This window comes from Aquila chrysaetos, chromosome 3, assembly GCF_900496995.4.
Source record: "Aquila chrysaetos chrysaetos chromosome 3, bAquChr1.4, whole genome shotgun sequence".
NCBI classification, from domain to species: Eukaryota; Metazoa; Chordata; class Aves; order Accipitriformes; family Accipitridae; genus Aquila; species Aquila chrysaetos.
In genome coordinates, this window is record NC_044006.1 from 15,312,732 (window position 1) to 15,340,278 (window position 27,547).

A 27,547-nucleotide genomic window follows, 5' to 3' on the forward strand; every position below is an offset into this window, starting at 1 on the left:
GAAGGCCCCGTGGGCCGGGACCCCGCCCCGGCAAGGCCCGTGGGGCAGGCAGAGGCGGCCTCGCCCCGGCCCTTCCCCGGACCCGGCGGGCCGCGGTCCCAGGGCGGCAGCTTCCCCCGCCCCGAGGAGGCCGCTGAGGCGCGGCGGGGGGCGGCCCTCCGCCGGGGCTGCTGCCCTGCCCGGCCCCCGCCCGCGCACCGCTGGGGCCGGAGGGAGCCCGGCCGAGGGCCGGTCCGGGCCAGGCCCACCATGGCGCCGGCACCCCACCCCGCCCCCGTCCGGTGGCGTCAGCGCGGCCCGTGACGCCACTTCCAGGTTCTGCTGGGGAGACAGCCTCGTCCCGCCCTTCCCGCCGTGCCCCGCGCCGGCCGCGACTACATCTCCCAGCAGCCCCCTTGAGCGGTTACCGCCTGCTGGCGCGGCGCGGCGCCGCGGGGCACGCCGGGAGTCGTATGCGGCGCGGGGGCGGGGAGCGGTGGCAGCGGTGGCGGCGGCGGCGGCGGCGGCGGGGCGGGGCGGGCTGAGGCGGGGCGGCGGGGTGCGGCGAGTCCGGCGAGCGAGCGGCGGCCTGGGCCGGTGGACTGACGGTCGGTCGGCCGGCCGGTCTGTGAGGAGGGGGCACGGAGTGAGGGGAGCGGGTACTGGTGCTCCACGGCCGTCCTCGCCGCCCCCGCCACACACCGCGGCCTCGGCGGCCCGGCCCGGCCCGGCGCAGCCATGTCGGGGCTCCTGGGGAAGCTGTTCGGGACGGGCGCCGGCGGGAAGGGCGCCGGGAAGGGCCCGTCCCCGCAGGAGGCGATCCAGCGGCTCCGCGACACGGAGGAGATGCTCAGCAAGAAGCAGGAGTTCCTGGAGAAGAAGATCGAGCAGGAGCTGGCGGCCGCCCGCAAGCACGGCACCAAGAACAAGCGCGGTGAGAGGCCGGGCCGGGGGAGGCCGGGCCGGGCCGCCCCTTCCCCTGGCAACAGGTCGGCCGGGCCCGGCTGCCCGGGGTGGGGAGGGCCGGGGCGGCCCGTTGGGTTGGTGGCTGCGCTCTGCGTATAGCACAGGCGTACGCGTGTACCTGTATTTTATAGCTTGTTGCCTTTATTTTATAGCGCGCTGCCTGGGAGCTGCGGCAGCCTGCTCTCCAGGGCCTGCTGCCCTTCCCTAGCAAGGTTTATACCGGAGCAGGCTTTCCCCGCCTCGGAAAGGGCAGCCTTTATGTCTAACGTGGGTGCCGCATCACTCCCGCGTGATAACGATGTCACGGTGTTGCTTGGCTCTTCTGTGCGAGGTTCGCTTTCTGTTCCGTGTGCGCGTCGCTTCAGGGAGAGGCCAGGAAAATATTGCAAAGCAGGAGCCGGGGTTTTTCTGGTTGCGTGCAGGAGTAGCTGGAAAAGCAGCGCATCAATATGGAATAAGGCCTTGCTTTACTATGTTGTTGTTTTTTCTTCTGACAAACAAAGCTCTTTACCCAAACCGCTGCTCAAATTGAGGATTATGGCTAAATATATTTTTATTGTTGTCAGCGTATCCTAAAGCTGTAAGTGGCTTATAAATGGATATTAGAAATTGGTGATCACCAGGTAGAACTCGGCTCGCCGGAGGAGGTCTAGCTATGTATTTGTAAGCAGTGCTTGATACGCATTAATGGTCTGTCAGCCTGAAGATAAGCAGCAGGTTGTCAGCTATGTATTTTGGTGCTCTGATGAGCTTTTTGCTTGTTTTACAATGGTCATTAAAAGCGGCATTTTCAGGAAAGCATATTTAGATTTTTGTGTCGACGATGCCCTTTTTGTGCTGGGACACAGCAGAACCGCAGGGCTTGAAGCGGGTGGTGCGGCTCTGTCTGTGGCATGGAGAGTTGCTAATGCACAACTGTTGGCCAAGTAGCAAGGGTTAATTTACAGTAATTACCTATAACAGTTTCTGCTTCATTCCACTACTTTAGTCAGCATTTCAAGCCTCCTTTCAAACTTCAGAACAGTGTGCTGCATCAGGGCTTCTCACTTGCCCTGTATTTGAGCGATAGTGCAAATGGAGCAAGCTCAGGAGTGCTTGCTGGGTTTGTAGGCAAGCAGCAGCGTGGCACAGGCCTGACTTGCTGCCCCAAGTGTCTTCTGAAGGACCTCAACAGAGCCTGGCTTCAGGCTTAACTGAGTTAATTTCTAAAGCAAATTTATTGCAACAGTTTTAGTAAGTCTGAGTTTCTTGTGCAGTTTTTTGCCTAGCTTGGTAATGAGCTTAAAAGGAGAACTAAAATACATGACTTTCTAGCCTTCCTCTTCTTCTGCAGTTTCTGCATCCTCTGTCTTACACTGGTCCTGTTTAACTTCTACTAAACTCTTTCTGCTGCTGGTTGGTCAGGTCTTTATCTTGCTCTGCTGTAATGTCATCTCTCTCCATGCCTTTCTGTACATGCTGCCTGTCAGTGTGCTCTGGAGCACTTTGGGTAGTGGAGGGATTAAATTTCTTTAGAGGTGGAGGAAGGAGAAAAACCTGCCCATTCACTAGCAGCATTCTGGGTCAGACTAAGGTCTCACAGAAGGACAGGATCCTGATGAGTAATTAAGGAGCTGTGAAAAGGAGAAGGGCTAGGGATGGTTTTCTGGTGGAAAACAGACCCTCTTTTTTCCAGAGGACTTATGAAACTAAGAGGCCAACTTTTATTATTGGGCTGCTAGGAAAGACAGCTGGTTATCTGCGAGGGAAGCAAGTTCCTGTCAGGACAGACTAAGGGCCTGCTCGTTTATTCTGGGTTCAAGATGTCAGTCATCAGTTGAGCTGTAACAAATTGCATTTTTTTTATATGGAGTTGTTTGGATTTTTTCCTCTCGGACTTCAGGCTGTTTTATAATCTAGAAATTATGTAATTTTGATGCAAAAATCTCTTAAATCCATAATTTAAGTGAAAATAAAAAGGTGTTGGTTTTATATGTGAAAGTGTCTTTTCAACTATGTCAAAGTTTTTCCATTAAAATGTTTTAAGTAAAAGCAAACAAAAGTGAATTAAGTAGACTTTTTTTTTGTTGTGTTGAATCAACTTCTAAAAAACACAGCTTGAAGAATCCTTAAGCTTTCTTAGTTCTCCAAGACTTAAGCATTTTATTCTGGAGATTTCTGTATATCCCTGCTGTTTATAGAGAAGCGTACTGTGGATGGTGCATATGGGTAATGCACAGCTGGACAGTCGTGCCGACATTAGTGGAAGCTGCTGTGGTAAAGCCGGCAGAAGAATATACGTGTCTGCAGCAGTGGGGCAGGGAGCTTACCTGAAAGCTTAAAGCCACCTTGGAAAGATATTTTTGTTTTCTCAGAGGAAAGATGGACATCTGACACACTGGGGGTAACAAAAGGAAACGTTTTCTGCTCTCCAGCACACTGTGCGATTGTTCGGGTGCCAAGTGAGCGGGGTTTCTAAAGGCTCATTGACTAATTCCTACAGCACTTCTGGAGTCTAACGAAAGCACAGAAGCTTATAGGCCTTCTTGTTCCTCTGCCTGCCCCAAGCACATGCAGGTTTTTATTAATTTATGAGCTTATACATGTATATTTTTCATAATCTGGATTTAGGATATCCAGGCTGTATAACCAGACAACTCCTCATGAAATTCTGAAGTTATAATGAGTAACTACCTGGAATAAATTTCCTTAGTCTGTGTTGTTTCTTGGCATGGGAGGCTTTCAAATTTTAGTAAAAAGTTCCTTTTTTTCAGGGTCTTTCTGTTCTTTTCTGGCTGCACAGATGTGGCAATTTTATGATCACCATGCATTCTGAAGGAACTCAAGTCATTTTAATAAGTAATAATTTTTTATTTTTTTTCTTTCACTCTACCAATTCCTTCTCATTAGTCCACAATATCAAAATAGCTCCTGGGGGAGGGAGAGGGCAACAGTCTCCAAGTGTTAGGTTGGTGCGAAGGCAGCTATGCTGCTTCTAGAGAGTGTTAGACCAGCAGTTATGGCTTTAATGCGCATGTCATTTTTTGTCCGTGGGATGAAAAACTGCCGAGGAGAAGACTGCTCATCTTTAGAAAGGTTTCTTGAAAAGATGCAAGTTAATATTCCCTCTTCTGGGAAGAACTTGGGTTATGCTTGTTTTTTTATGTGTTCTCATGGAAATGTTCAGCCTATTCCTTTGAAAACAGTGTGGGTTCTGGTGTTTATCTCCGCTCCCCCCCCTGCCCCTCCCTGAGGCTTCTCAACACTTTTACTCTAGCCCATGAGTAGTGGACTTACTCCTCTCAGTGAAGTTAATGGAAGTGGCAGTAGTACAGTGTAGTTTGAACACCAGTCAGCGCAGTATCTTACTGGATTTTAAATCTGTCCTGAAAATAAATTTTGTTTTAACAAAAGAAGTGCACAGCTGTGAGCTTGACGGTTTGGAAGTACTGTGCTGCTGCTGCATCCTTTTATTCCGCTCCAGTTTGTCAATATGGCATTGTTTCATCAAATCTGGTATATTTTATCAGGCACTCAAACTTCATGAAACTAACGAAACTGCTAGATCTTGCCAAGGGTAATGAAGTTCTGGGGCTCAGTATTCAGTTTCAGGATAGCTCAACCTGATCTTAATCACTGCTGCTCCAGTTTTTCTCCTTTCCTTGTGGCTCTTGCCTGGTTGCACAAAGCCAAGCTGCCAGAGAAATAGCACGTGCACACAAAGAAGCAACGCGTTAATTCCTTGATCTCTGACTACTTTGGGTGTAATGATTCCAGAATCTGTTTCTCATGAAAACCCAAAGCTCAAGTTATTTCTCAATATTACAGTAGGGAGAGGAACCAGACACTGTCCTAGGGTGCCATTTTTATAAGTAGTCCATTCTAGAGTTTAGATCCAGTGTGAATCAATGCAGTTATGTTCCTGCCTGCCACTAGATTTTACCTTTTTGTTAATGAACACTAGGTCCACAAATACTGGAATGAGTGAAAACCTAATATCGTGCCAATATGCAGTAAATATATTCAGGCTTTAGCAGGAGACAGACATTTCATGGATTTTCTGTCAACTCTGATTTCTGTTAGCTAGTGTTTTTTCTTCTCTGAGTCAAAGTTTCTCTTTCACTGTAAAAAAATATAACGCTATTTTTTTCAGCACTGGTGACTGAGTACACAAATGAATGCAAAACCACTGCTAGATTCCTGCTGTATAATTCAGGCTTTTCCTGGAAAGAGAACACTCCTCCACCCGGCACCAAAAACAAATAGGGAAGTTGGGTGTAGGCTGAAGCCAAAAGTCATGATTTTATGCCCATCTCCAGCTTGCAATAGATCACAGTGCTGCCACAGGTAAGTCAGTTCAGCTGGCTGATCTGATGGAAAATGAACTGTTTACCATCCCCCTACCTTTTTTTTAACCTGTCACATCAGTCTGCTGATCTGATTTGCCTGTTGTTGGAGGGTTACTGTGGCACCGGAGAGGAGACAGAACTGCCCCTTTCCGTAGCAGCTTAGTTAACCTGGCTGAAACATACAACTGGTGCATTGTGGTGTGGCTGTGGAACTGGCACTGGCTGATCTCGAGTGATGTGGCTGCCAGAAGCGGTAGTGCCTTGTCCTGCCTGTTTCTCTTCTGCTGGAGTTAGCATTTGTGTGGGCAGTGCTTGAGTTGGATTGGTTTGCTGATCCAGCCAAAACCTAAGTCTTTAAAAAAAAAAAAAAAAAAAAAAAAGGAGTTTTCTGCACTTAACCACACAAATGCTAGAGCTGGCAGGCAGGACAGGAGGTCAGGAATGTGACTGAAGGAGGAGGGCAGTTCTGCCTCTCCTGGCAACAGTCCCCTGCTTGGTCAGCTTAGAGGTACTAACTGTGATAAAATCTGAGGGTGATGTGCAATCTCTCAGCAAGAGGGCCAGCTGATCATTAATTAAAAAATGGAAGCATGCCTGCATGATGGCGTGGACATTTTTGTTTAGAAGTTTGAGTGGTTCAGAATGTTGCAACAATCTGGAATTCAAGGAGAGGAGAAAGCTGCAACCTCAGGCCTGGGTACAGGCAAAGGCTCAAATGGCCTGCGACCATGTATGTAAGGTCTTAGACATCAATGCATTGCTTGCGAACGTGTTTTTAAGGCACTGCTTGGCATCTGGCAAGAGAAGTGATCTCTGCTCCTAGAATCAAATAACATGAACCTGGTTTTGTTTCCATGAATCATAAGATGCTGATGTAGCGGAAGCAGGAGTCCTACAGCAAACACTATCCAGCCCTTCTTGCTGTACTTCAGTCTGCCTTTTCTGTGTTTCAAGTCATAGTCTAATGTAAAATGCATCTCTGAGTTCCAGGTGCTTAACTGTAAACCACAGCTTCAGTGCAAGAGTACTGATAGCAGTGCTGGCCTGAGTCCTTCATCTCCCCTGAGATTAATGAGTTGAGCATTAACCACCTGGCTTGGGAAAAGTGTGACAATTACCCTTTTTAAATAGGTGTTTAAAAGCAAGAGGAAACTTCTAGTTTGTAATTCTACCCTACCTGTGTTTAACAGAGACTTTTGGAGACAGATTGCTGTGCTATAGAACAGTTTGGGAGGAATGGGGGGATTCACAGACACTTTTTAAAACAGCTTTAAAAAGTGGCATAAATAAAACCAAAACCCCTCTGGTCCTGTCAGATGTGTTTTGATAACTGTATTTGATGCAATACATCCTTTCCTGTTCCTGTTCTCTATCAAGCCCTTTCAGAAGGGAAACTTGGTGTGTTTGCAGCTACTGACTTTGTTTTTATTACTTTTTCTCTCCAAATGTATTAGATGTTGGATTCTAGTATCTCATTAAGCTCCAGGCCTAGTTACTGAATCCTGCTTAAGGGCTCCTAGTGCTAGTTCAAAAACTGTAATTTGCAGGTGATGCAAATTGTTAATTTGGGTTAACTCCCTTTTACTTACTCAGACTTGTGCAGAAAACTGCCAGGTTGTTTCTCTCTGGCAGAATTTGTGCTGAGTTGTGCAATGTTTATCTGGGCTGGGATGTTGTTAGGCTTTGCACTTGTATCACTCAGGCCTCTCTGTCAATCCCTTCTTGCTCATTCTGACTGGGTTCTGGTAAGAACCATGTGCTCGTACTTGAACGTCACCTGGGGCATGCAGCAGGATCCCAGTTGGATTCCTGGGATGCTGGGGATGGCCAGGCGCTGTGCACTCAGGTACGCTCCGTGGTGCAGTCTACAATGCTGCTTGGCAGGCGGGTCAGCGTAGAAAAGGTGCTGTATTGGGGCTTGGAATTAAAAGCAGTCAGTGCTCCTTACCTGGCGAATCTTAGTGCTTCCGGGCCTGAAGTGATGGTGAAGGACATGGCCAAGTGTTGTGGTTTAACCCGAGCCAGCAGCTAAGCACCACGCAGCCACTCATTTGCTTCCCCCCACCTAGTGGGATGGGGAAGGGAATCGGGGAATAAGTAAAACTTGTGGGTGGAGATAAAGACAGTTTAATGGGACCAAAAGGAAGAAAATAATAATAATGATAATAATAATAAAATGATAATAATAATAATAATAAAAGAATTGGAATATACAAAACAAGTGATGCACAATGCAACTGCTCACCACTTGCTGACTGATGCCCAGTTAGTTCCTGAACAGTGATTCGCCCCCCCAGGCCAACTCCCCCCACTTTATATACTGGGCATGATGTCACATGGTATGGAATACCCCTTTGGCCAGTTTGGGTCAGCTGTCCTGGCTGTGTCCCCTCCCAACTTGTTGTGTCCCTCCAGCCTTCTTGCTGGCTGGGGGTGAGAAGCTGAAAAATCCTTGACTTAGTATAAACACTGCGTAGCAAAAACTGAAAACATCAGTGTGTTATCAACATCATTATTGTACTAAATCCAAGACATAACACTATCTCACCTACTAGAAAGAAAATTAACTCTATCCCAGCTGAAAACAGGTCACTATGCTTCATTGCTGAGCAGGGGATTAATTTAACATGGAGAAGGGAGGGACGGTGTCACAGCAAGAGGAGTCTGCAGCCAGTGCTGTCCAGGAAAAAGATTTTTTCTTTTCCTTTCCCAAACTGTTTTGCAGTTGCTCTTTGGCGTTCAGGAATGACCTACATTAGGAGGGTACCACCACCTCTAAGCTCTTGTAGGGCTTGTGCAGACTGTGTTGCCTGTACTACTGGATTGAGTGGACGCCCTTGCTAGAGGTGTGCTGCAGCTGTGCATGTCCATGTGCCTCTGTGTCTCCCTCCTGGCAGCCCAGCCTCTCTTGCCTGCACACGGTGCTTTGCATTGCTCCTGGGCGCTTGTACTTGCTGGAGGCAGCAGCAGGCTGGGGGATGTACTGCTGGCACTTTCTGAGTCTAGCTGGGAAAAGACCACTGTGATGATTTTGGCAGCTTTTTGCTCTCCCGTGTGAAATCCCCATCTGTTTTGGAAAAAAAGTTTTTAATATTGCCCTTTCTTTTTTTTTGGAGTAGTATGTGCTGCTTGTTCCAGAGACTTTGTATGGGATGTGATGTGAGTGGGGAGGATGTGGCCTGACCTTCTGCAGCCAGCAAGGCTCTGAAAAAGGTGTGGTGTGGGGTGTAAAGTAAAATCTTGCTGTTTACTCACGCCACTTAAAAATGGATGATTTTGCAAAACTAAAAGTTGGAGCAGCTTGCGTGCTTTAACATGCTTTCCATGAAGTTTTCAGCCAGGCATCTAGCAAACTGGAACTCCTGGCACAAAGTGCTTGAAACAAAAAGGTTGCAGTTGGAGAATCCTAAACAGGCCACACATCAGATGTTGATAGACCATTGGCTTTCCCTCAGACAACCCAAGGCCGCAGCACATAGCTGATGATAAGGAGGTTAGTTCTGCACGTAATCATCCTGGTTGAGTCTTTGAGCAGAAGTTGTGTTACAGTTGCTGAAGATGTTGGCAGATGCATGCAGGTCTGCTCGCAAGGATGTGGCCAGGTTGCAGGTGAGGAACCTGTGGGCACTGTGGACCTTCCTGGGGCCAGTACTGAGGGCAGTGAAATGGCCACAGTGGCCTTGCACTGGTGGGAACATGGGAGAGCAGAAATTTCCCCTTGGTGGAGCTCAGTGCCTGACTGGGGCAAAGGAATAATAGTTCTGCCTGTGATGTCCTTGTAGCTGGAAGCCTAGCTGGAAAAGGTCTGCTATGGCTTCCTCTGGGTTCATTGTTTAAATAACCATTTTTGTAGGGCTAATACAAGCATAGGGTAATTATACAGACAGCTGTTGTCTTGTAACTCTCAAGTGATTGGCAGCGAATGATGGAAGTTTGGGGTTGTCCAAATAACCAGGATAGCCATCTCTCTTGCACACACTGGGATATGCATGTTGATCCTTGTGCGTAGCAAGCAAGGGCTGATCTCAGTACAGACTTTCATGACTGCTCCCTTCCCATTTCTGAGCTTCTGCACCAGCCTATGCTCCTGCAGTCAGCTGTTTCCCCAGCTCCTTACCCTCCCCCAGATAAGGGAAGCCAAGTCAGCAAGTGTACTGGTACAACTGATAGTCCATCTTGGACCGTGCTATTCCCACTTTCAGGATCATATCTGGAGCAATAACCAGATCATACCGCTTTCCAGACAGCAATTGCTTCAGAACAGAATACAAGATTAACAGGTCTTTGTCCCCCAGTCCCTCATCCAGTAGGTCTGACGTGTTGAAGTCAAGGGTTGATTTAGGCACAAGGTAAACCAAGAGACTTGGTAACATAGTCACTATCCTGCTGGTGCATATCCCTTGAGGTTAACCTGATAGTGACCGTTTGTGAATTTGGCCATGTAGCTGCATCATGAGCTTGTTTGGATACCTAATGCCACGTTACTCCACACATGGAAAGACTTGCAACGTCTTTCACTGTAAAACCTGTCTTTTTGGAGTCCCCCTTTCTGATAAAGCTGTCATCAGCCATGCTGACTGTCTCACTAATGTGGTGGTGTGTTAAGTGTTACCAAGCATCCATACTGTATGTGCTCTTCATGGCTTGGCAGGAACTTACTCAGGTTTAAGGAAGTCATGTTTACTTCCACGTTGACTGCACAGACATTGCTTGGATGTAGTGGAACCGAAGAGAAACATAAATGTCAGGGTGACAGGAACATCAACCAATGATATTCAGAAATATGCAGGTGATTTTTGTTAGTTATGAAATAAAACAGCTTGATACAAAGCAAACTTCATATTGGGCTAACTAGGAACTGTGCACAGTCTTTACATCTCCCTTGGAGGTGGTACCTTAATAAAATGTCCTGACAGAATCCCTATGGTGGGCTCAGCATGTGCAATGTCCTGGGAGGAAACTGAGTGGTAGAAAGCCTCTTCTGATAAGTGCTTCCCTGGCAGCACCATCAACTTGTGATGGGAGGACTACAGTAACAATGTTTATTGCTAAACCTGGCTTCTGGAGCTGATCACTGGCTCGGAGTATGGGATTGCCATTAAAAAAATGCAATTCAGTTCTGGCTCGAGCGATGTACTGCAGTGTTGCCAATTAAGTGTTTGGAGGTTGATTCAAGAAGTACAGATTTTTTTTTATTTAATTTTTTTTTTTTAATAAATGTGGTTCATCTTATTTGCTTTATAACTTTTGAGTGTGTTTTCCACTTTTCCCCCTTAGTTGTTAGTGTTGGAATCTGAGCATTCATGAAAAAAGTAATTTTTCACATCTCAAAATAGCATAAGTTCACCAAACGAGATGTTAAGAGAAATGCTAAATGTTATGACAGCCTCAGTGAAATTCTTAGACTTGGCAACACTCTAATAATAATTGCCCAAAGCTGGAAAATGCATGATAGATTACCCAGGCAGACACTTGTTTTAATTCCCCAGGAAGAGAAGTCTTGAAATGGGCCACTTAAAGGTAGGATCTTCCGAGTTTTGTGACTTAATCACAAAAATCTGGTTAAGCATAGGGAATTTGGTTGGGTGGGTGTTTTTTTCCCTGTGAGAAAAGAACATTTTGAGATACTTAAGAAGAGCTACTTCTGTTCTTGTAAAGCTGAACCCTCTACCTGATGCATTTCTGGCAGGGATACAGAAGAAGATTATAGTTTTTCACTGGAATTCTCTTTAACAAGGTATCTTCAGCAATCACAAAATAAAGAAGAAAACCCATAAAGAGTATTTGCAGGCTGTGAGAATCCCAAGTTGTGCTTAAGAAACATATTTTTCTCATGCTAAAAGTTTAAACTTTTGGTGAATTCTGAACAATTATCTTCTTTTATACACATATAAAATTCTAATGTGAAATAAGCTGCAGGTTTTTAACAGAAGAATTATTGGGCAGTATAAAAGGGTAAGGGAGGATAACTTATTCCAGCAGCCTTAGAAAATATCTAGTTGTATTTGGAAAGAAGAAATGTGTTTTGGGTAAATCAGTTTTGGAGATGACTTGCAATCCCCTGCCGTCATCCAATGACATGCGGGACCGCAAGAAGTGAAACACTGAAGATTGGGAAATAAGGTATATGCTTTGCTTTCAGAGGGTGGATCAGATTTAGTGTGATGGTTTCAAGCATTAGGCCTAGATGATCTTGGCTGGTCTGGCGTTTCTTAGGCTCATTCCAACTGGGTGGAACAAACCCGTTGGCTCCTTCTCTGTAATTGGGATCTCTCTTCCCTGGTTTTCTCATTTGGGCTTCAAATCTCGCTGTAGTTGACATTTTTTTCCTTTTTTCTTGGACAAAGCTGTCCCAGACTCACCTAGAGATTATTTTACAGAGCATTATTGACCAGAGGATCGTTGCCTTGATGTTTAAGGGGCATAGGTATCAACTTCCAAGGCTGAAGGCTTGGTTGCTTTCTGGACTAGCCACCTGTGTTCCCTGAAGAAGGCCAGGCCAGGAGGAGGTTACTCAGCTTGCTGGTTCTGCATCCACAAGTGCAATATGTTTCCGTCTGGAACTTTCAGCCTGAGTGAATTACTCACTGTTTCAGGAATAAATAGCACTGTAATCATGGATTCTGACCTTCGGAAACACGCTTTCTGCACTCCTTATGAAAATGACTGCTTGTGACTAATTTGTAATAAGGAGCGTGACAAGGAAGTGCATTACGCTTCAAGTATAGCTGCCTTACGTCTGGGCTGTGGGATGTGGAACAACGTCAATAATTGCTGGTGCAAAGGTCGAGTCGACGCTGACCAGAGCACTGAGCAGTGCCACAGTCAGTGATGGTGTGAAGGTAGTGGTTACTGTTCTGTTTGGGTATTGCATGTATCAAACCTCTGATTGCTGTTGTATGGGATGGTTTTTTCTTTATCTTTTTTTTTTCACCTTTGTGTATTTATAGATTTTTAGACCAGGAGTGCTTATTGTTTAATTTAATCTCTTGCACAATAGACTAAATGTTCTGGCACTGCTTTGCTCAAGAGGAAGTTGTAATCTTGTGTTTTAAATACAGATAGTACAGAAACCTTCTTGTATTCTCTGCCTGGGTTTGGATGCTTTAATGAAGTAGTTTTAATCAGTCAGTTCATCTCTGAGCTGGGAATAGTTGCTTTCCTTTGAGGATAGGGTTTGGGAACTTTATTAGATGTTTAGTAGACAAAGATAAGTGGAGGACCAAGACTGAACTCTGCTCACGATTCCCCACTAAAAGCATAGCATCTCCCAAAAGAAAGGCAAAGGCACAGGAAGCTGCCGCGAGCACTGGGAGCTACGCTGGAGACATTAGGCCCTGGCATCTGGGGGAAATGTGTGATAATGACTTCAGACATTCACGATAAAGTGACTTTTAGACTTGTGTATGTCCTCTAGACATCATAGATCTCAGTAGGTGATCCTCACGGGAAAGGAAATCATGCTGCTTTGCACTGTATTAGCCTTGGAGTTGATGTGACTTTATTTTTAACTATGCTTTGGTACCTCAGTCTCCCAACCACTTTCACACCGTGACGTTTAAAATCAAACCTGACTTCTTGGACCTCTGACATTTTGTGCTGTGCCATCAACTTGGCTCAGTGTAGCTGGGTATTTAATGGAAAACCAGTTAGGAATATGCTTATGTATCAGCTTAGTGGCCATGCTTGCTTTCTTCCTCTTCAGTCCTTTGTACGAGGTCAGCATGTAAATGTCTCTGAAAGGCTTTGTGTTTCTTTTCAGGGGTAGGAATCTCACTAACGTGCAGGGTGTGGGCAAGGCTCTGCTGGAGCACGGGAGGGGTAGGAAGTATTTGCAGACCGGGAAACAGCACCAAAACAAAAATGCTCAGGCAGAAGCTTGCAGGACAAGGGTGCTCTCTAGCTGTTATATCTAGAGTAGTTACATGGTTTTGGAAATACCCTGAAAGGTTTTGGAAACACCCTGAAAAGATCTGACCTCTGGGACCCTGCGTAGAGAATCAAGAGTCACCAGCTTCTGCATTTTGTAAGACTTGCCTGGTCTGGGATGAGCATTCGTTGGTATGTGCTGCAGATCTGCTGTGGCAAGATACCGCTTGGATGCTTTTATACTTGGTTTGGTTTGAACCAACACAAGCATTCGTCAGCTGGTTAACAGCTTCCTGAGCTAGCAAATCCCTGCAGAAAGATATTTATTCAAGGCTGAACTCAGTGGTGTGAAAGAAGTTTGGTAAGACCGTAGTGGGATTTATATCTACCTTTTTATCTGCTTGTAGCATTGGAGGATACTCTGTGCATTGCTTTACATTACCTTTTGCTTCTTAGGAATTTTTTTGAGATATTGTAGGCAGTTTGCTAATTCTAAATAGAATGAGAGATGAGCAGTTGTTGCCTGAGATTAAGCTGCTCTACTGCAGACTCCACGGCAGGCAAGGCAGCCAATTACTTCTTACACCTACTGGTGCCTCTTGTCTATCCCATTTCAAGGATGGCGAGGATGTTGTTCCTGATTACATTTGCCGCCGAGGCAAGTGCCAGGAAGATGGAACGGTATTTTCAGAAGCAGCAAAAATAATGACACTTCTTTCTGTTGAGCAAGTTATAGATGGATACACAATATAACGTGCGAGACAGTCACACAGTATTAAGTTGATTATCTCAATCATCTCTAGTGCCTGGGCTTTCTGCCAGAGGGGCCAACAGACCCCCATTTGGGAAGCTCCTCTGCAGCTGTCTTGCACTATTTATTTTGGCATGGCTGACATTTGATGTACGTTAGTTTTGAGGCTGCTGTGGAACTTCTTCATCCCATATTAATACAACTGGTATCCTTTCGCAGTGGTATCTCTGCTGCTGCCATTTCTTTTCTCGTTTGCCAGAGAGAATGTAAGAATTAGATGTGAGAGTAAGTTATTTTTTTCCCCTCAGCTGGAGTAATCAGAGCTATTAACCCATGTGTCTTCCTCTGTATGAGAAGCCTTTCTGTTTTAGGTATCAGTGTGATTTTTTAGCAGATTTTTGCCGAGGCAGGAGTTGGATAGGCAGGAAACATGCCTATTATGAGCCATTAGTTGGCTCAAATTCTCTGGGTTCACAAACGTGTGGACCTTGGTACAAGTATGTTTTTTAATTCAGTGAAACTCTTGAATTATACTCCCAGTTGTTCCCAGTGCTCTTTGAAGTAACTGGTTGTCCTGCTCCACTCAAGTTGAGACATGTTTTTGCTAGCAAAATTTGGAGTTGCAAGTATGTAGAAAAAGAAGTCTTTGAGTTCTTCCTTGTTTTTTATCTACTAATCTATACTTTTCTAATAATGATATTTAAAAGCATTTATTCAATAGACTTGCTGTATGCATAAATATCTCATTAACACTATTTGTCCTACAAATGTATAAGCAGTACTTATTTGCAGGAGGGTTGTTGATTTTTAACAAAATCACTGACCCATTCATACTCAATTTTTCTTCTCTGAATGCGGTACTATGTAGTAAAATTTTATTTTTGTTATCCTGCTAACTTCTTATCACAGTGAACATTTTTCTTATTTCTCTAGCAAACTGCTGTAAATATTGCAAGGGAAATCTTAAGACTTTCAACAGCTCTCTTAATAATAGTATTAATAATAGTAATTTGCTTATATACAGGTTGAAATACTTTAAAAATACATGAAATTAAATTTTTACAGATAGCATTTTTTGAGAGCAAAGTGAAATTATTTGGGTGAGCAGTCATGCTTTTCAGCCTGTGAGTGCTGACAGGGGAGGATAGTCTGGCTAAATGACTCTGTGCTCTTTACTTCTGCGTGTTCATTAGTCAGAAGGAGTAGTGACTGAAAACCGTAACACGAGTTCCTGCTTATCAGTTGTGTTGGAGCGCTGGGTGTTGCCGTGGTAGGCATAATAATGAAACCCTTGGCTTCTTGTTATTCACCGTGGTTGAACGGTAAGTATAAAACTTCTGCTGTTTTTTCTAGGGGGGACTATCACAGAAATTCAAAGAAGTAGGGGATTAAAAATAGTATTTTGTAGTTCATCAGTTGAAGACCGTAAATAAATAAAAAACCCAACAACAACAAACAAGCCCCCTCCCCCCCAACCCACGCTCAAAAACCCAACAGTGGAAGGAATAGCTTTTTATGTATTAAAAAGTTTGAGCTCTTAAAAAGGCTGTAAAATGTTCTTCAAATGTACTTTTATACATGTTTTTATGTTCAAGTAATTGAAACAGTCCACATTTAACTGCTTTTGACTCAGCTGCTGTTTTACTGGACTTGCCCTCCTCTCAGGAAGCTGATGTTTGTGAGAATTTCTGTGTAAAAAGGAACTGCAGAGATTAGAGGTTCATGCTCATTAACACTGAGACATTTTATATTAGTTTGCCAATGGAAAAGAGGTCATAAACTATTTATATCACTTTTAACTGGTCAGAGCTCTGTGGTGAAATCTTTATGAATAAAAACTGGCTCCAACGTCCTGGTCGTAGTTGATGATAAAGACAATGAATATATCAAAATGTCATACAGAGAAGATAATTTGGAGCCTGCTCACTGTCTCCTAATGGATGGCAGGAGTCACCCAGTTCTGTATAAATGTATTACCTTTAATTTAATTGCAATAATATATATATATATATAAAAACCCCTGCTTTTTCCCCAGTGCATGCTTCTTTATGTATTCTGCTGAAAACTTTACTAAAATTCAAATAAAGTACAACTAAGTTTTGTTATCTGCTCTTTTTTTTTAGAGGACATCTTAAGTGCATGCAATTCATAATGCACATTGGACTTACAAACTAAAACACACACTGTGCCTTTGAAGGATAAGGTACAGGTTGTAAAGGCTGTCTAAAATACTGAGTGTTTTATTGGCAGGTTCTTGCTGTCATCTTGTGAAAACTAACTTCCCATGTAATGATCAAATATTTTTTGCTGTCATTGGGTCTGCATTGATTCATTAAGTGAAGGTTATCTTATATGTTAAACTTTTTTTTTAATAGTAAATTCTAAGTCTACCAACAGTTTTCTTTTCTCGCATCATTTGTCTAATCCATAGCTATAACAGGTTGGGAGGGTAATGTGTCAGTTTGTTGTTGTAAAATGGTTCAGCAACTACTGTCTTTTCCTCCTGTACAACCTGTGGGAGATTTGAGCTTAAAAAAAGGGGGGGGGGGGGAGGGCAAGAAAAAAATCCCCTCCTAAACTGTTTTTATATGTAATAGGGATATTTCAAGAGTAAGTTAACCCCCACCCAAAGGCAGGATGCTCTTGGAGGAGAAACTTGAGATGTTATTGAGCAACTTCACTGGAGTGTCACTTCTCACCGAAGGAAGGCTTTGCTGGGACAGTGAGTGCCGATCAGGGACACTGCCTGTTGTTTTTCTCTACCTGTTTCTGGCATCCTTTGTTGCAAGTCCCGTGCGTAGGAGCTGGGGAGGTTTTTATACAGAGCGGTTTCCTTCAGCTCTGTGCAAGAATAGTGCCCCACTGAGTGATCCTGTGAGAGCTGTGCCTTGCCCTGTAGTCACCACCTGCAACACACCAGGCTTACCTGCTGCGATTAAGCCATTAGTACCACATGGAGATCATAGTCAGGGTCTTTCTGTGCTTTATTCTGTATAAAGGCAGAGAGATCCGTAAGAAATACCCAGCCATGGTGAGAGCAAGCATCAGTCCTTAGTTGGTTCAAGCCTCTGAATATCAGGCACTTTGCAGAAGCTACTGTGAGAGTCTGGTCCAGCAATCTTGTAATCTTGTGTAGCTTTTTACTCTAAGATAAGGAAATTATCGCACTGTTGTAAAACTGAAGTCAGCCATTTCTAGAAAAACGTGCTGGTGATCTGTCCAGCAACAGGTTCTGGGTCATGAGCGAACTCTGTCTAGCTAGGCTAGAGAATAAATGCTTTAAACTTAATATATGGTTACAGGTCCTGCTGAAGCAGTTCCACAGCAATTAAAGCTGGGTATTAAATTATGTTGCCTGCCTATGTAATTGCTATCTTCAAAGCAGTAAAGGTGTAATTAGGGGTGTGGGTCCTGAGGACCGTCTCTTCCGCAGCTGCCTAATGTGATAGCAGTCTTCATGAAGAGCAAAGCTGGGCTGTGTTACACTTTGACTTCAAACACAAATCTGTTTCTTGCATGTGTATAATCCTAGAGGACATATTTCTAGCCTACTGTCTCTGTGTCATATTTATTTCAAATTCTGGGAACTGTTGGGTGGGTGTTTTTTTTTTTTTTTTGGTTTTTTTTTTTTTGTTTGTTTGTTTTGTTTTTTTTTTTTTTTTTGAGAAAAAGAGCCAATGTCATTCCCTTCAGATTAAGTGTTTGTAGCTTTGACTTCAGTGAAACTTAATAAAAATGTATTACTCTGGCGGTACATAAGATTTCAGGAGGTATTTATGCAGATGGTAAAGACTCTTTTGCAGGAATAAAGCGGCACAACTGCTAATCAGTTTTCAGAAATCAACACTTAAATAGAGTAGAGATAAAGTAGCTGTAGTTAGAACAGAATCACCTCTTTGGATCTATACCTCTGTCAGGTACCACCACTCTGTAAAGTGTGATAGCAGCATATGGAAAATTTGCAGCCCTATTATTTGTGCTACCAAAGACTGTTGCTGGTCCTGCATTTCAAGCAGGAGTTTGTGGCCTGTGCCTGGTTGGGTGAGCCCCTTGGCCCCTGTGCAGAGGTTGGCATGGCTCCTATTTTTGCCTCCAGATGGACCCTTACTCTAGAAATTCCTTGTGAGCTCAGAGCTGTGGGTATTGTGGTGTGCTCATCCAGAAATATCTGACAATGGGGAAATCAGTCCCGAGAGATGGAAAACCGACTTAACTGTAATGATCCTAAACACACAAACAAGATTTTAAGTATTTCTCTGAAAGAAAATGCATTTTTATTAACTTTTATAAAAAATTAGATGCAGAGAAATGATCATTTAGTGATCTGTTCTCTAGCTGAGACAAATACCGATTAGAAAGGTCTGCACGAGATCCTAGCAGTCTCCACCACCCTGTGTAGAGGGCAGGCAGGGGGGAGCGTAGGGCAGAGCATCATTCTCTGAGTTGCGTTTGCATCCACATGAAGATGCCTGGGAGCATCTGTGAAAGGGGCACCGTGAAAGGACTGCGCTGCTAATTGCAACAAGGAGAATCCTGAATGTAAAGTGCAAATCCTCTTCTGTGGGGGGAGGAGTATGGGAAAAGAATTGCCAAAATTTGCAGGATGAAATGAATGCGAGTGACCTAAATTAACTTGCTATTTTTTTAACTTCTCAGCTTAATAAAATCTTCTAGTTATAAACAAGGACTTTACGTTAAAAGATAGTTAAGCAAGGAAACACAGATGAAAATAAATTGCAGGAAGTTGTGATCATCTAATCTGAGGCACTGAATACCTTGTTGTACATTCCTTAGTGCTTCTAGCTGCAAAAAATTGCAATCTCTTGTGTAAGATTTTCTTCATTGCAGAAACTGATCTATCACTTTGATGTTAATTGACCTATGCTAAATATTTATGCTGAACTGTCCAGACACAGAAGCTTTATGTATGACCCTGTGTTTATTGCCAGGGCTGTGTATCAGTCCTTATTCCTTTTAGGCTACTGAAACAGGCCTAGTTTCAATGTCTTCAAGTAGGTACAGGTGGGCACTGTGGCCATGGGAAGCTTTGTCCTTGCATTGGCTGCACAGAGGAGAAGGGAAAATATAAATATCTTCCTTGGCCACTTTTGGTCTGAAGGAGTTGGAAACATTTCTAGAAAAGACCACAAATCCATTTTAAGTTTTCACTTGAAACAAGGCAAGTTTTAAAACAAGCATTTTGATATTCCTGTTCCTTGGCAGGGGTCTGCATGTCAGGCTCTTGGCTGTAGCGGATCTGAGCATGGTTGGTTCTTGGCTGAGACCAGCAGGAACTCGAGGCAGTTCAGCAGGAGCTCAGCAGGTAGCAGTGCTGCAGCCTGCACCCAGGTGGGAGATATGTGTCATCTTCCAGGTCTTCTGGGGCCATCCCTGCTCAGTTCTGCAAGCTAGAAGATTACATGCCATGCTTTTGTAAAAGCAGGAGCCTTGATCTGTATGTACAAGTGAGAAATTAGTCAAGGCAAGGCTTTATAAAACAGAGTGAAGGCTGGGGAGTTCAGTTCTGGTACACTGAACTGGTGTGTGTGGGAATGGGAGGGATAGGGTTACCCAACAGTCCTGATAAAAACTCCTGATCACAAGCTCTTTTACAATGATGCTTGCAATGTTTGGTGTCTGAACAGCTTGTTGTAAAAGTACATAATCATGAAATGTACATAAACTGTTGCTATTCTCAGAGAAAACTATCGTGGGGAACTGTACGTAAATTGTAGTACTTTACTTGGATTTGTATAATGGTTATAAAATCTCTGGTTTTGCCAGTAATTCTCCATGATGCACAAAATCCTCAATAAAGAATGTCCTATCACTGTCTGACACTTCCCCAGCATCTGTTGCTATATAAACACAGCCTATTAACAGTTTTATCTTTCTGAGTAAGAAAACTTTATATATCCTTAATTAAACCATTAGCACAAAACTAACCAGACTAAATATACCAGTAATGTGTTGCTCATCACTTTATGATCTGGCATAAAGCTGGAATGTTTCAGATGATATTTGTGTTGTGCTCGATTCTGCAGAGCAAACATTGTCCTTTGTGTTACACGAAAACCCAGTCCTGTTCCCACTCCTGTCAAATGAGAATGGATGTTGGACTGGCCCCAAAATGTGGGATTTACTGGTTGTTGGAGTGCAAGTCAGTGAAGGGGTTTGGTTTGGGTCTTTGGCTTCTGTGCTTTGGCTTCTGTGATCTGTGCTTTTGCATTTTTGAATACTTTTACTAAATCAACCTGTGCTACTTTGTGTGCTTGGCAACCTTAGCTGTACCTTCACAAAATACTTTTTTATTCTGTAATACATTAGTGTAATTTGAAAGCAATCAAATACAGCATATTCATAACCAATTGTAGAACTGAAGGTATATGTGGGACTTCTGGATACAAGAACGTTATCTTGAAGGACTGTCAATCTTCTCAAGATGACATCTGACAAAATACGCAGGGTGCCTGCAGACTTAATCTGCTTATAGGAGAGGAGCTACTTTGCGTGTGTTTCAGGAGCACACTCCTCGTGTCGCAAAGTTATCATCCCTCTAGTAGGGTAGATAACGGAAGCTGTCTGCTGTCGGGATTTCCTACTCCTTGTTTTTGACTCCCTCCAAAAAATATGCAAAGGTTTGAAATAATGTCTTTTAGAGATTTAAAGATTTAAAGCCTTTATTTGCCACCATTCCTGGTGCAGGTAACTGAGCTGTTGGGAGGTCTAGAACGTTGATTTTTAGCAGAGCTGATCCTGTATCATGTTTTCTGCTATAAGTCCCTCAGAGATTAGAGCACTGAAGAAATGAAGTGTGCATGTGGCTGAGTTCAGAAACTGAGAGTAAGGCTGTTAGGAGAGCAGTTTGTGTCCAAGCTGAGTTTTTAAAGTACCCGGGTGTATTATATGACCAAGACTGTCATGCAGCGGACAGGTCTGTTCGTATCGGGAGGGGAGGCAGAAATGCCATGAAGGGAAGCTGTACTCATGTCTCACTCCGTGTGATACTTGGTTCGTCAGTCAGCAGTGCTCAGTGCTTGGCAGATCTTGCCCGCACTGCAGCTCTTACCAAAACTTTTAGCTGCATACAGGCAAGACTGTATGTAAATCTAGTTTGTGTTCACTGTCAGTGTTTCAGAAATGAATGTGCACTGGTCTGTTGTCTGTCTGGGTCTCAGGAAGAGCTAGCTGTTGACTGTTGTCACCCGTTGGATGCATACCTGTCTGGGTGGGGTGGAGCGAAGCATTGCAGAAGGAGCTGGAGAAGCCTAGCTGTCCAGCGAGTTGGACCAGTCCTCCCACACCAGCTGATCCCCGTGGGTGTGGAGCTCTGTGTTGGTGCTGTCATGGGTGGGCTCCTCTTGGAAGAGCAGACATTGTACAAGTGCTTACGAGCAGCAAATTGCTCAAACCAATTTAAGTGGTGGCATCTCTCTTCTCATGTCTATCAGTAGAGACTGTTGTGTGGACAGTACCTTGTAGTAGGACTAATATGAAACATGCACAAAGTTTGTTTATATATAAATATATCTACAAATACGTGTATTTCACAGCATTAAGTAGCAAAACTGAAGAAACATTTATCTTGCTTTGTATTTGAATGAGCTGCTTCTCTCAGGAGCTGCACAGGAGTTCAGCTGGCTGGTAGGGACCTGCAGCAGCATCACAACCTCATCTGACAGGAGCTACACCAGCAACTGTACCTTGATATATTGGGAGTGATGGTGAACAAAGATATATTTAAGTGGATCAGCTTGCACATTGAAGCCTGCTGTTATTTGTAGCATAGTCTCTGGTCTACAGTGTGTTACAAGTGACTGGACTACCAATCCTTGAGTTGCTTCTTGGCTTGCAACCTTCATGTGAAAGGCAATGGGCAGTAGGCATCTGGCCACCTTTAAACAATTTTGTTGAAAGAGGCAAACACAAGGGTTAGGCAACTTAGTTTATCTAGGAAGAAAACTGGACAACAAACAATAGAACGTGCAAAATATTTCTCTGTACTGAGTGGCATTTGCTGCAAAATGTGAATGGCTGTTTTGGGCATAAATCTCACAAATCCTACCTTTTTCTTTGTTGTTCAGCTGCTCTTCAGGCCCTAAAGCGTAAGAAGAGGTACGAGAAGCAGCTTGCACAGATAGATGGCACATTATCAACAATTGAATTTCAGAGGGAAGCCCTTGAGAATGCCAACACTAACACTGAAGTGCTTAAGAATATGGGTTTTGCTGCTAAAGCTATGAAAGCTGCTCATGACAACATGTAAGTTATTCCCTTCTGCATCTTTCTGTAGGACCTTTAGTTTGTCATTTGTTTGATCTGCTAAATGCCAGGTGTTTCATAACCAAAGGTAGAGCTAGAGTAGCAAAACCTTCTTCTAAAAGGCTCTAACTTAAACTGAAATACTAGATACACTTTCATATTGAACAAAATACGCAAGTATTGATGCTTTCTCAGTTTGCCACCATTTTATACAGCACAAAGCCGCTGCCTTCGTCCAAAAGGCAGCTAGCACCAGTGTAGTCTAAAGCAAATGGGAGGGTGCACCAGTTACAGATCCACCTAGTAGCAGCAAGAATTTTAAGCCTCAAGGGGAGACTTAAACTTCTTTCTGTGCAGTGGAGTTTGTGTATGTAGCAATAATTAAAGGTAAACTGCATTATGGGAATGTTGTACTTGCTCCAAAAGCAAATATTGTAGACGTAATGTAATAATGCTGGATCAGGGAACAGCAAATTATTATTAATACCAGTAATGCAGAACAAAACCTCTTCATATGAAGTCTCTGTATGTAACTGCTATGAGCTAAGCTTTTAGGGAAAAGTAAAAAGTACATGCATAATTTTGTTGAGACCAGGGGGATAAAATTCAGACTTGCATGTGAAGTATATTTTGGGAAAGGACCTTGTAAATGTCACCATGGTGTGGCATTTCTACAAAAAACAAGAAATACAGTCTTAAGTGTTGATTGGGAAACTGGCTGATTATATTGAACTCTTTACTTTCTTTTACAGGGATATTGATAAAGTAGATGAATTAATGCAGGACATTGCAGAACAGCAAGAGCTGGCAGATGAGATTTCAACAGCCATCTCAAAGCCAGTAGGATTCGGAGAAGAATTTGATGAGGTATGCTTTAAATTTGCCTCTGTTTTTATCATAGAATCATTTAGGTTGGAAAAGACCCTTAAGATCCTTGAGTCCAATTGTTAACCTAACACGACCAAGTCCACAACTAAACCATGTCCCTAAACACCACATCTACATGTCTTTTAAATACCTCTAGGGATGCTGACTCATATGCGATCTTTCTTTTAAGATCTGCAAATTGCATGTGTCTAGGTGTAGTACTAGGATATAAAATCTCTTCTAGAACTTGTTACAAGCTGTTCCTACTAGTGCATACAGCAGCTGTGACTCTGACTTTATGCTGAGAATGGTCTGAATGGCCTGATCTGAGAATGTTTGGACTTAGATTTCTTCTCTTTACTGCTTTCCCCACCCTCCTCACCCTCCAAAAGATCATGTACAGGAATTCAGAAGAAGAATCAGACTCCTCATCTCCTCGGTTTGCTCTGATCCTGTGCATTTAAGCTGTTTTCTTTAATAATATGACCAGCTAAATCTACTTGCAAATAAATATGACTTAAAGTTTCTTCCTTTTTTTTCTTTTTCTTCCTTTAAAAACCTAGGATGAACTCATGGCAGAACTAGAGGAACTAGAACAAGAAGAACTAGACAAAAACTTGCTGGAAATAAGTGGTCCCGAGACAGTACCACTACCAAATGTGCCCTCAATATCAATACCATCAAAGCCAGGTATGTATGGAGCTTTACCAGAAACACCTTGGATTGTTAAAAAGTATGCTTATTTAACTGCCAGATCCTCAGATTTGAGAGATCTAGCTGCAGGCAACGCAGACGTTTTGCTTGAAATTGCTTTGTGAATCACAAATTACATCTAGTGCTGTTTCTCCATGGGGGTAACCTCCCTTTCATAAGAACCACGAAAATTAATAGCTATCACAGGAACGATTATTATCTATTCTAGCGCTACCAGTTTATCTACAGCGTTGATGACACTCAGGGTAGAGTGGAGATGTGGAGAAAGGAAGCCTTCTACCAGTTGCTGCTGGCCCAACAGGGAAGTAGTCTTGACAAACCTACCAAGGCTATAAAAGGAAGCGGAGAGGAAATTAGCTCTCGGAATTAGTCCCAGGCTAGTTCAGATTCCCACACTGAACTGTGCTTCCTTGCTGCTGCTGCTTTGGTTTTTTAATTTGATTCCTGTTTTTCTGGCTTTTGGGAGGAACTAACCTGAGAGTCCCCTCTTTGGGGACAGCTGTTGCCTCTCTGAGGTTTGCATGTACTTGAGCCAGACAGTATCAAACTTAGGGTCATCCCAGTCTTAGAGCGCATATATCTAGGAAATTTTAGTTAGTGTGATGATTTTACGTGGAGAACGGGCAAGAAATGTTCGTATTTACACAGACAGTTCAAAGCTGCTCTTAAATCTGAACTAATCACTCTTCTATGAACTAGAAGTGATACCTCATGAAATATAGTGTAGTTGGAATACCTCTGGCATGCATTAATGGGATATGAAGCTTTACTAGCCTATTTTGCTGAATCTGCCTTAATTTATTATGAATAAGTTGTAGACTTTGCAGCTCTATTTCATGTGCTTGCTTAGGGAAAAAAGGTCCAGAAAACTAGTGGATGAAAAGAGTCCCAGTTGGTCAGTGTATCTATAATTATCTTGCTGCCTTTCCAGGCTTAAAAGGACCTGGGAAGCAGCAGACACTGCCAAACAAGGTTCTGCTTTAGGTGACATGGTATGAAGTCTGCTGCTTGTGCATTATAGTTCTTTTATTTTGACATAATTGATTTTGTTTTTTTCTAGTTCTGTTTTGCTAGGCAGAATTGCTGACAAGTGTTGATGAGAGGGGAGTGAGTTATATCAAAGTATCTTAAATCTGAGACTTTATCTAGATTCAGATCCAACAGCAGGAGAAACAGATTAAATGAACGTGTGTGTAACCTTTTTATTTCCTAGCTGGTTTAATGAAGTTTGTGCTCTAAATATTCTTTGGGTATGGAAATTAAAACATACTGACTTGAACCCAAATATACTTTTTGAATTATATTAGGTAGTAGTGACTGCGCACTAGTAAGAGACATTGTAACTGTGCACCTATTTAAGTAACTATACAGCATAAGACTTATGTAGACATAGCACTTCCTAAAATAATAAAAATAATAAAAATTCTGAATGTTTTTGTAGTAAAAACTATGAGAATAAAACTCAGTGTTTTATAGGATTTATGTTAAGCTGCTTTTGGATGGAAATTAGAATGCCATTAATGTATTTAAATGACATGCTACTTTTTACTTAAATAAAACTCTCTCCAAGACCAGCATTTGGGAAACCTTGGGATTCTGGGGTGGTAGTGGGTGGGGATTTTGTGTGGTGGTGGGGGTTTTAACCTAAATTGTTTTTCTCTTAAAATTGACTTAATATACACTGGGATTAAAAGTTTACTTCTGGTCATCATGGGTCGGACTTTCAAAGGGACTACTTTACCTCACAATGCAGGTACATGCTTAATGTGTCTTTTGGAAATAAGTAATGTGTCTTCTGCAGTAGAGCTGACTCTATTACCTCCTTTATATTCATTGAATAGAAAATGATTGTGAGCTTTCCTGCTTTTCCGGTTCTCAGGAGCTGTCTGGATTTTGACTTAATCGGTCTGAATGAGAAATTTTTTGCTGTTGCCTGTCAGCTAAATTGATGTCAGAAGAAATTCAGGCAAAAGCTGTTTTTGTTTAACAGAGACTGGAAGAACTTAAGATAGAAAACCAAATTCCAAACTTGTACAAATGATAGGTCTTGAGTTTGACTTAAAGCTGACTCAGTTCTCTCTTATGTACATGTTTCATTTGGAATGACACAAACCATTTTGAGTATGAACTATTTGACTCTTTTTTTGGTTTGGTTTCCCCCCTTTCAACCAAAAACACTGTCTGAGGAAATGACATCTTTTTTTGGTATTTTTCAAAATTATTGCAGCTATTTCTTTGTTAAGACATTTTTGCTGAGTTAATGGTTTTCATCTCCAGAAACTGGACTTGTCACATTATGACAAATAGTAGCATTTGCTTCCCTGGAAGGACCAAAAATGATAACAAGGCAGCGCATAGCGTGCTGCTTAACATCCACATCCAACCAGCTACTAGTGAGCATGGCAAGAGGGCAAGTAGCACACACCCAGTGCTCGTTAGCTCTTCAGCCCCTTGAAGAGCTTGAACTGACACAAGAGTTGGAGGTCTCCAAATTCTGTACTTGGCTAGACCAAAACACAGTAGCCTCATTTGTTGCACTTTGAGGACTTAATGATGGAATAAGGAATTTATTTTTTATGGGGGAGAGACTGTAATACTGGAGATGTCAGATGAATTTCTGTAAGAAACTATATCCCTCTGAGAGGGGCTCAGAAGCTGAAGGCTCAGGTTCTTCTCCTTGGAGGCTTGGTGATTATGGAAAACAGACACTGCTGGTGCATGCATCTTAACCTTCATGCACATTTGCATTCTTCCCATGTGAACTATTGTCTCTTTCCACTTGAAGTGGTAATATCAGAAAGTTTAGCCCATGCTGGCTTTTTCAGAAGGCACCTTTTACTTCAATTCAAAAAGGTCTTGTGTATTTTTTCCTCTACTGTCATTTGGTGCTTCATTTATTGGTCAGGTCAGTGGCACAGAGGCTTCTCTCCTCCAAAGAATCGAGACAGGCTTCTGTCAAGATTCCCACTCATTTGTTTTCTTTTGATATTTTGCAGCCAAGAAGAAAGAGGAAGAAGAGGATGATGACATGAAAGAGCTGGAAGCTTGGGCAGGAACCATGTAACCACAGCAGTAACTGGCTGTAAAAAGACTTTGATTACCTATTCTGGGTGCAAATGTGTTGTGTTGAGGAGAAAGCATAAGCAAAATGTCTCTATCTTTAATTTTAACCCAAAGCAGTGAGAACTGCATTGCTGTTTTCTGCATAGCATGGTCTGCACAAAGGAAAGAAAGGGGAGCAGGGGGAATTGCCTGCAGTTTATACGGTTGAATTTGTGTAAAAAGCTATTTGCAAAATCACACATTCAGCTTATGGACTGTGCTACTGCCACTGCTGGATCTTCATCTTCAAAGTTTGGGCCATATTGAATTGAAATAAGCTGAAAAACACTCTGTAATTTTAAGTCAGTTTAAGTGTGTCTAGAAGTCTTGTAAAGCATTTAAAAAACAGGAAAAGTCGTAAGCCATCATCGGCTTCTTATTGTGTTTAGGTGCAAGAATGCTTTAGGTTTTTAGTTCTTTGCAAGTTATATTTATATCCCTTGACTGATGTGTGGCCAGCCTTGTGTTTGTCACCGCAACAACGTAGTCACTATTCCCATTTTAATTGGTGATAATGATTTGCAATTGACAAATGCTATCTTGGAAGTAGGGAAGATTTAAATTTCAGTTGTACATTTTTCTACCTAGCATTACAATGTTTATTGCTTTTTTGTGATAATTGATAACCCATTCAGATACATGCACACAATTATTTTAATTAAGAAACTACTATGGATTGCACTGTATTAAATATCTTGATTAATTTTCA

At 42.9% G+C, this 27,547-nt stretch overlaps 1 protein-coding gene across 1 annotated transcript; it reads left to right on the forward strand.

The window, feature by feature from the left end:
* The first annotated feature begins 503 nt into the window (after positions 1-503).
* On the forward strand, positions 504-27,547 carry CHMP4B (charged multivesicular body protein 4B). The gene is made up of 5 exons (XM_030007552.2): positions 504-913; positions 21,978-22,155; positions 22,908-23,022; positions 23,586-23,712; positions 26,733-27,547. The coding sequence occupies exons 1-5, from the start codon at positions 718-720 to the stop codon at positions 26,798-26,800; spliced, it is 684 nt and encodes a 227-aa protein (XP_029863412.1). The 5' UTR covers positions 504-717; the 3' UTR covers positions 26,801-27,547.

Excerpts from the sequence above, each read along its gene's own strand:
- CHMP4B (XM_030007552.2), top strand. The coding sequence starts at position 718 with ATGTCGGGGCTCCTGGGGAAGCTGTTCGGGACGGGCGCCGGCGGGAAG. Across the intron at positions 23,023-23,585 it reads TCGGAGAAGAATTTGATGAG|GATGAACTCATGGCAGAACT; the intron begins GTATGCTTTAAA and ends TTAAAAACCTAG. Across the intron at positions 23,713-26,732 it reads ATCAATACCATCAAAGCCAG|CCAAGAAGAAAGAGGAAGAA; the intron begins GTATGTATGGAG and ends GATATTTTGCAG.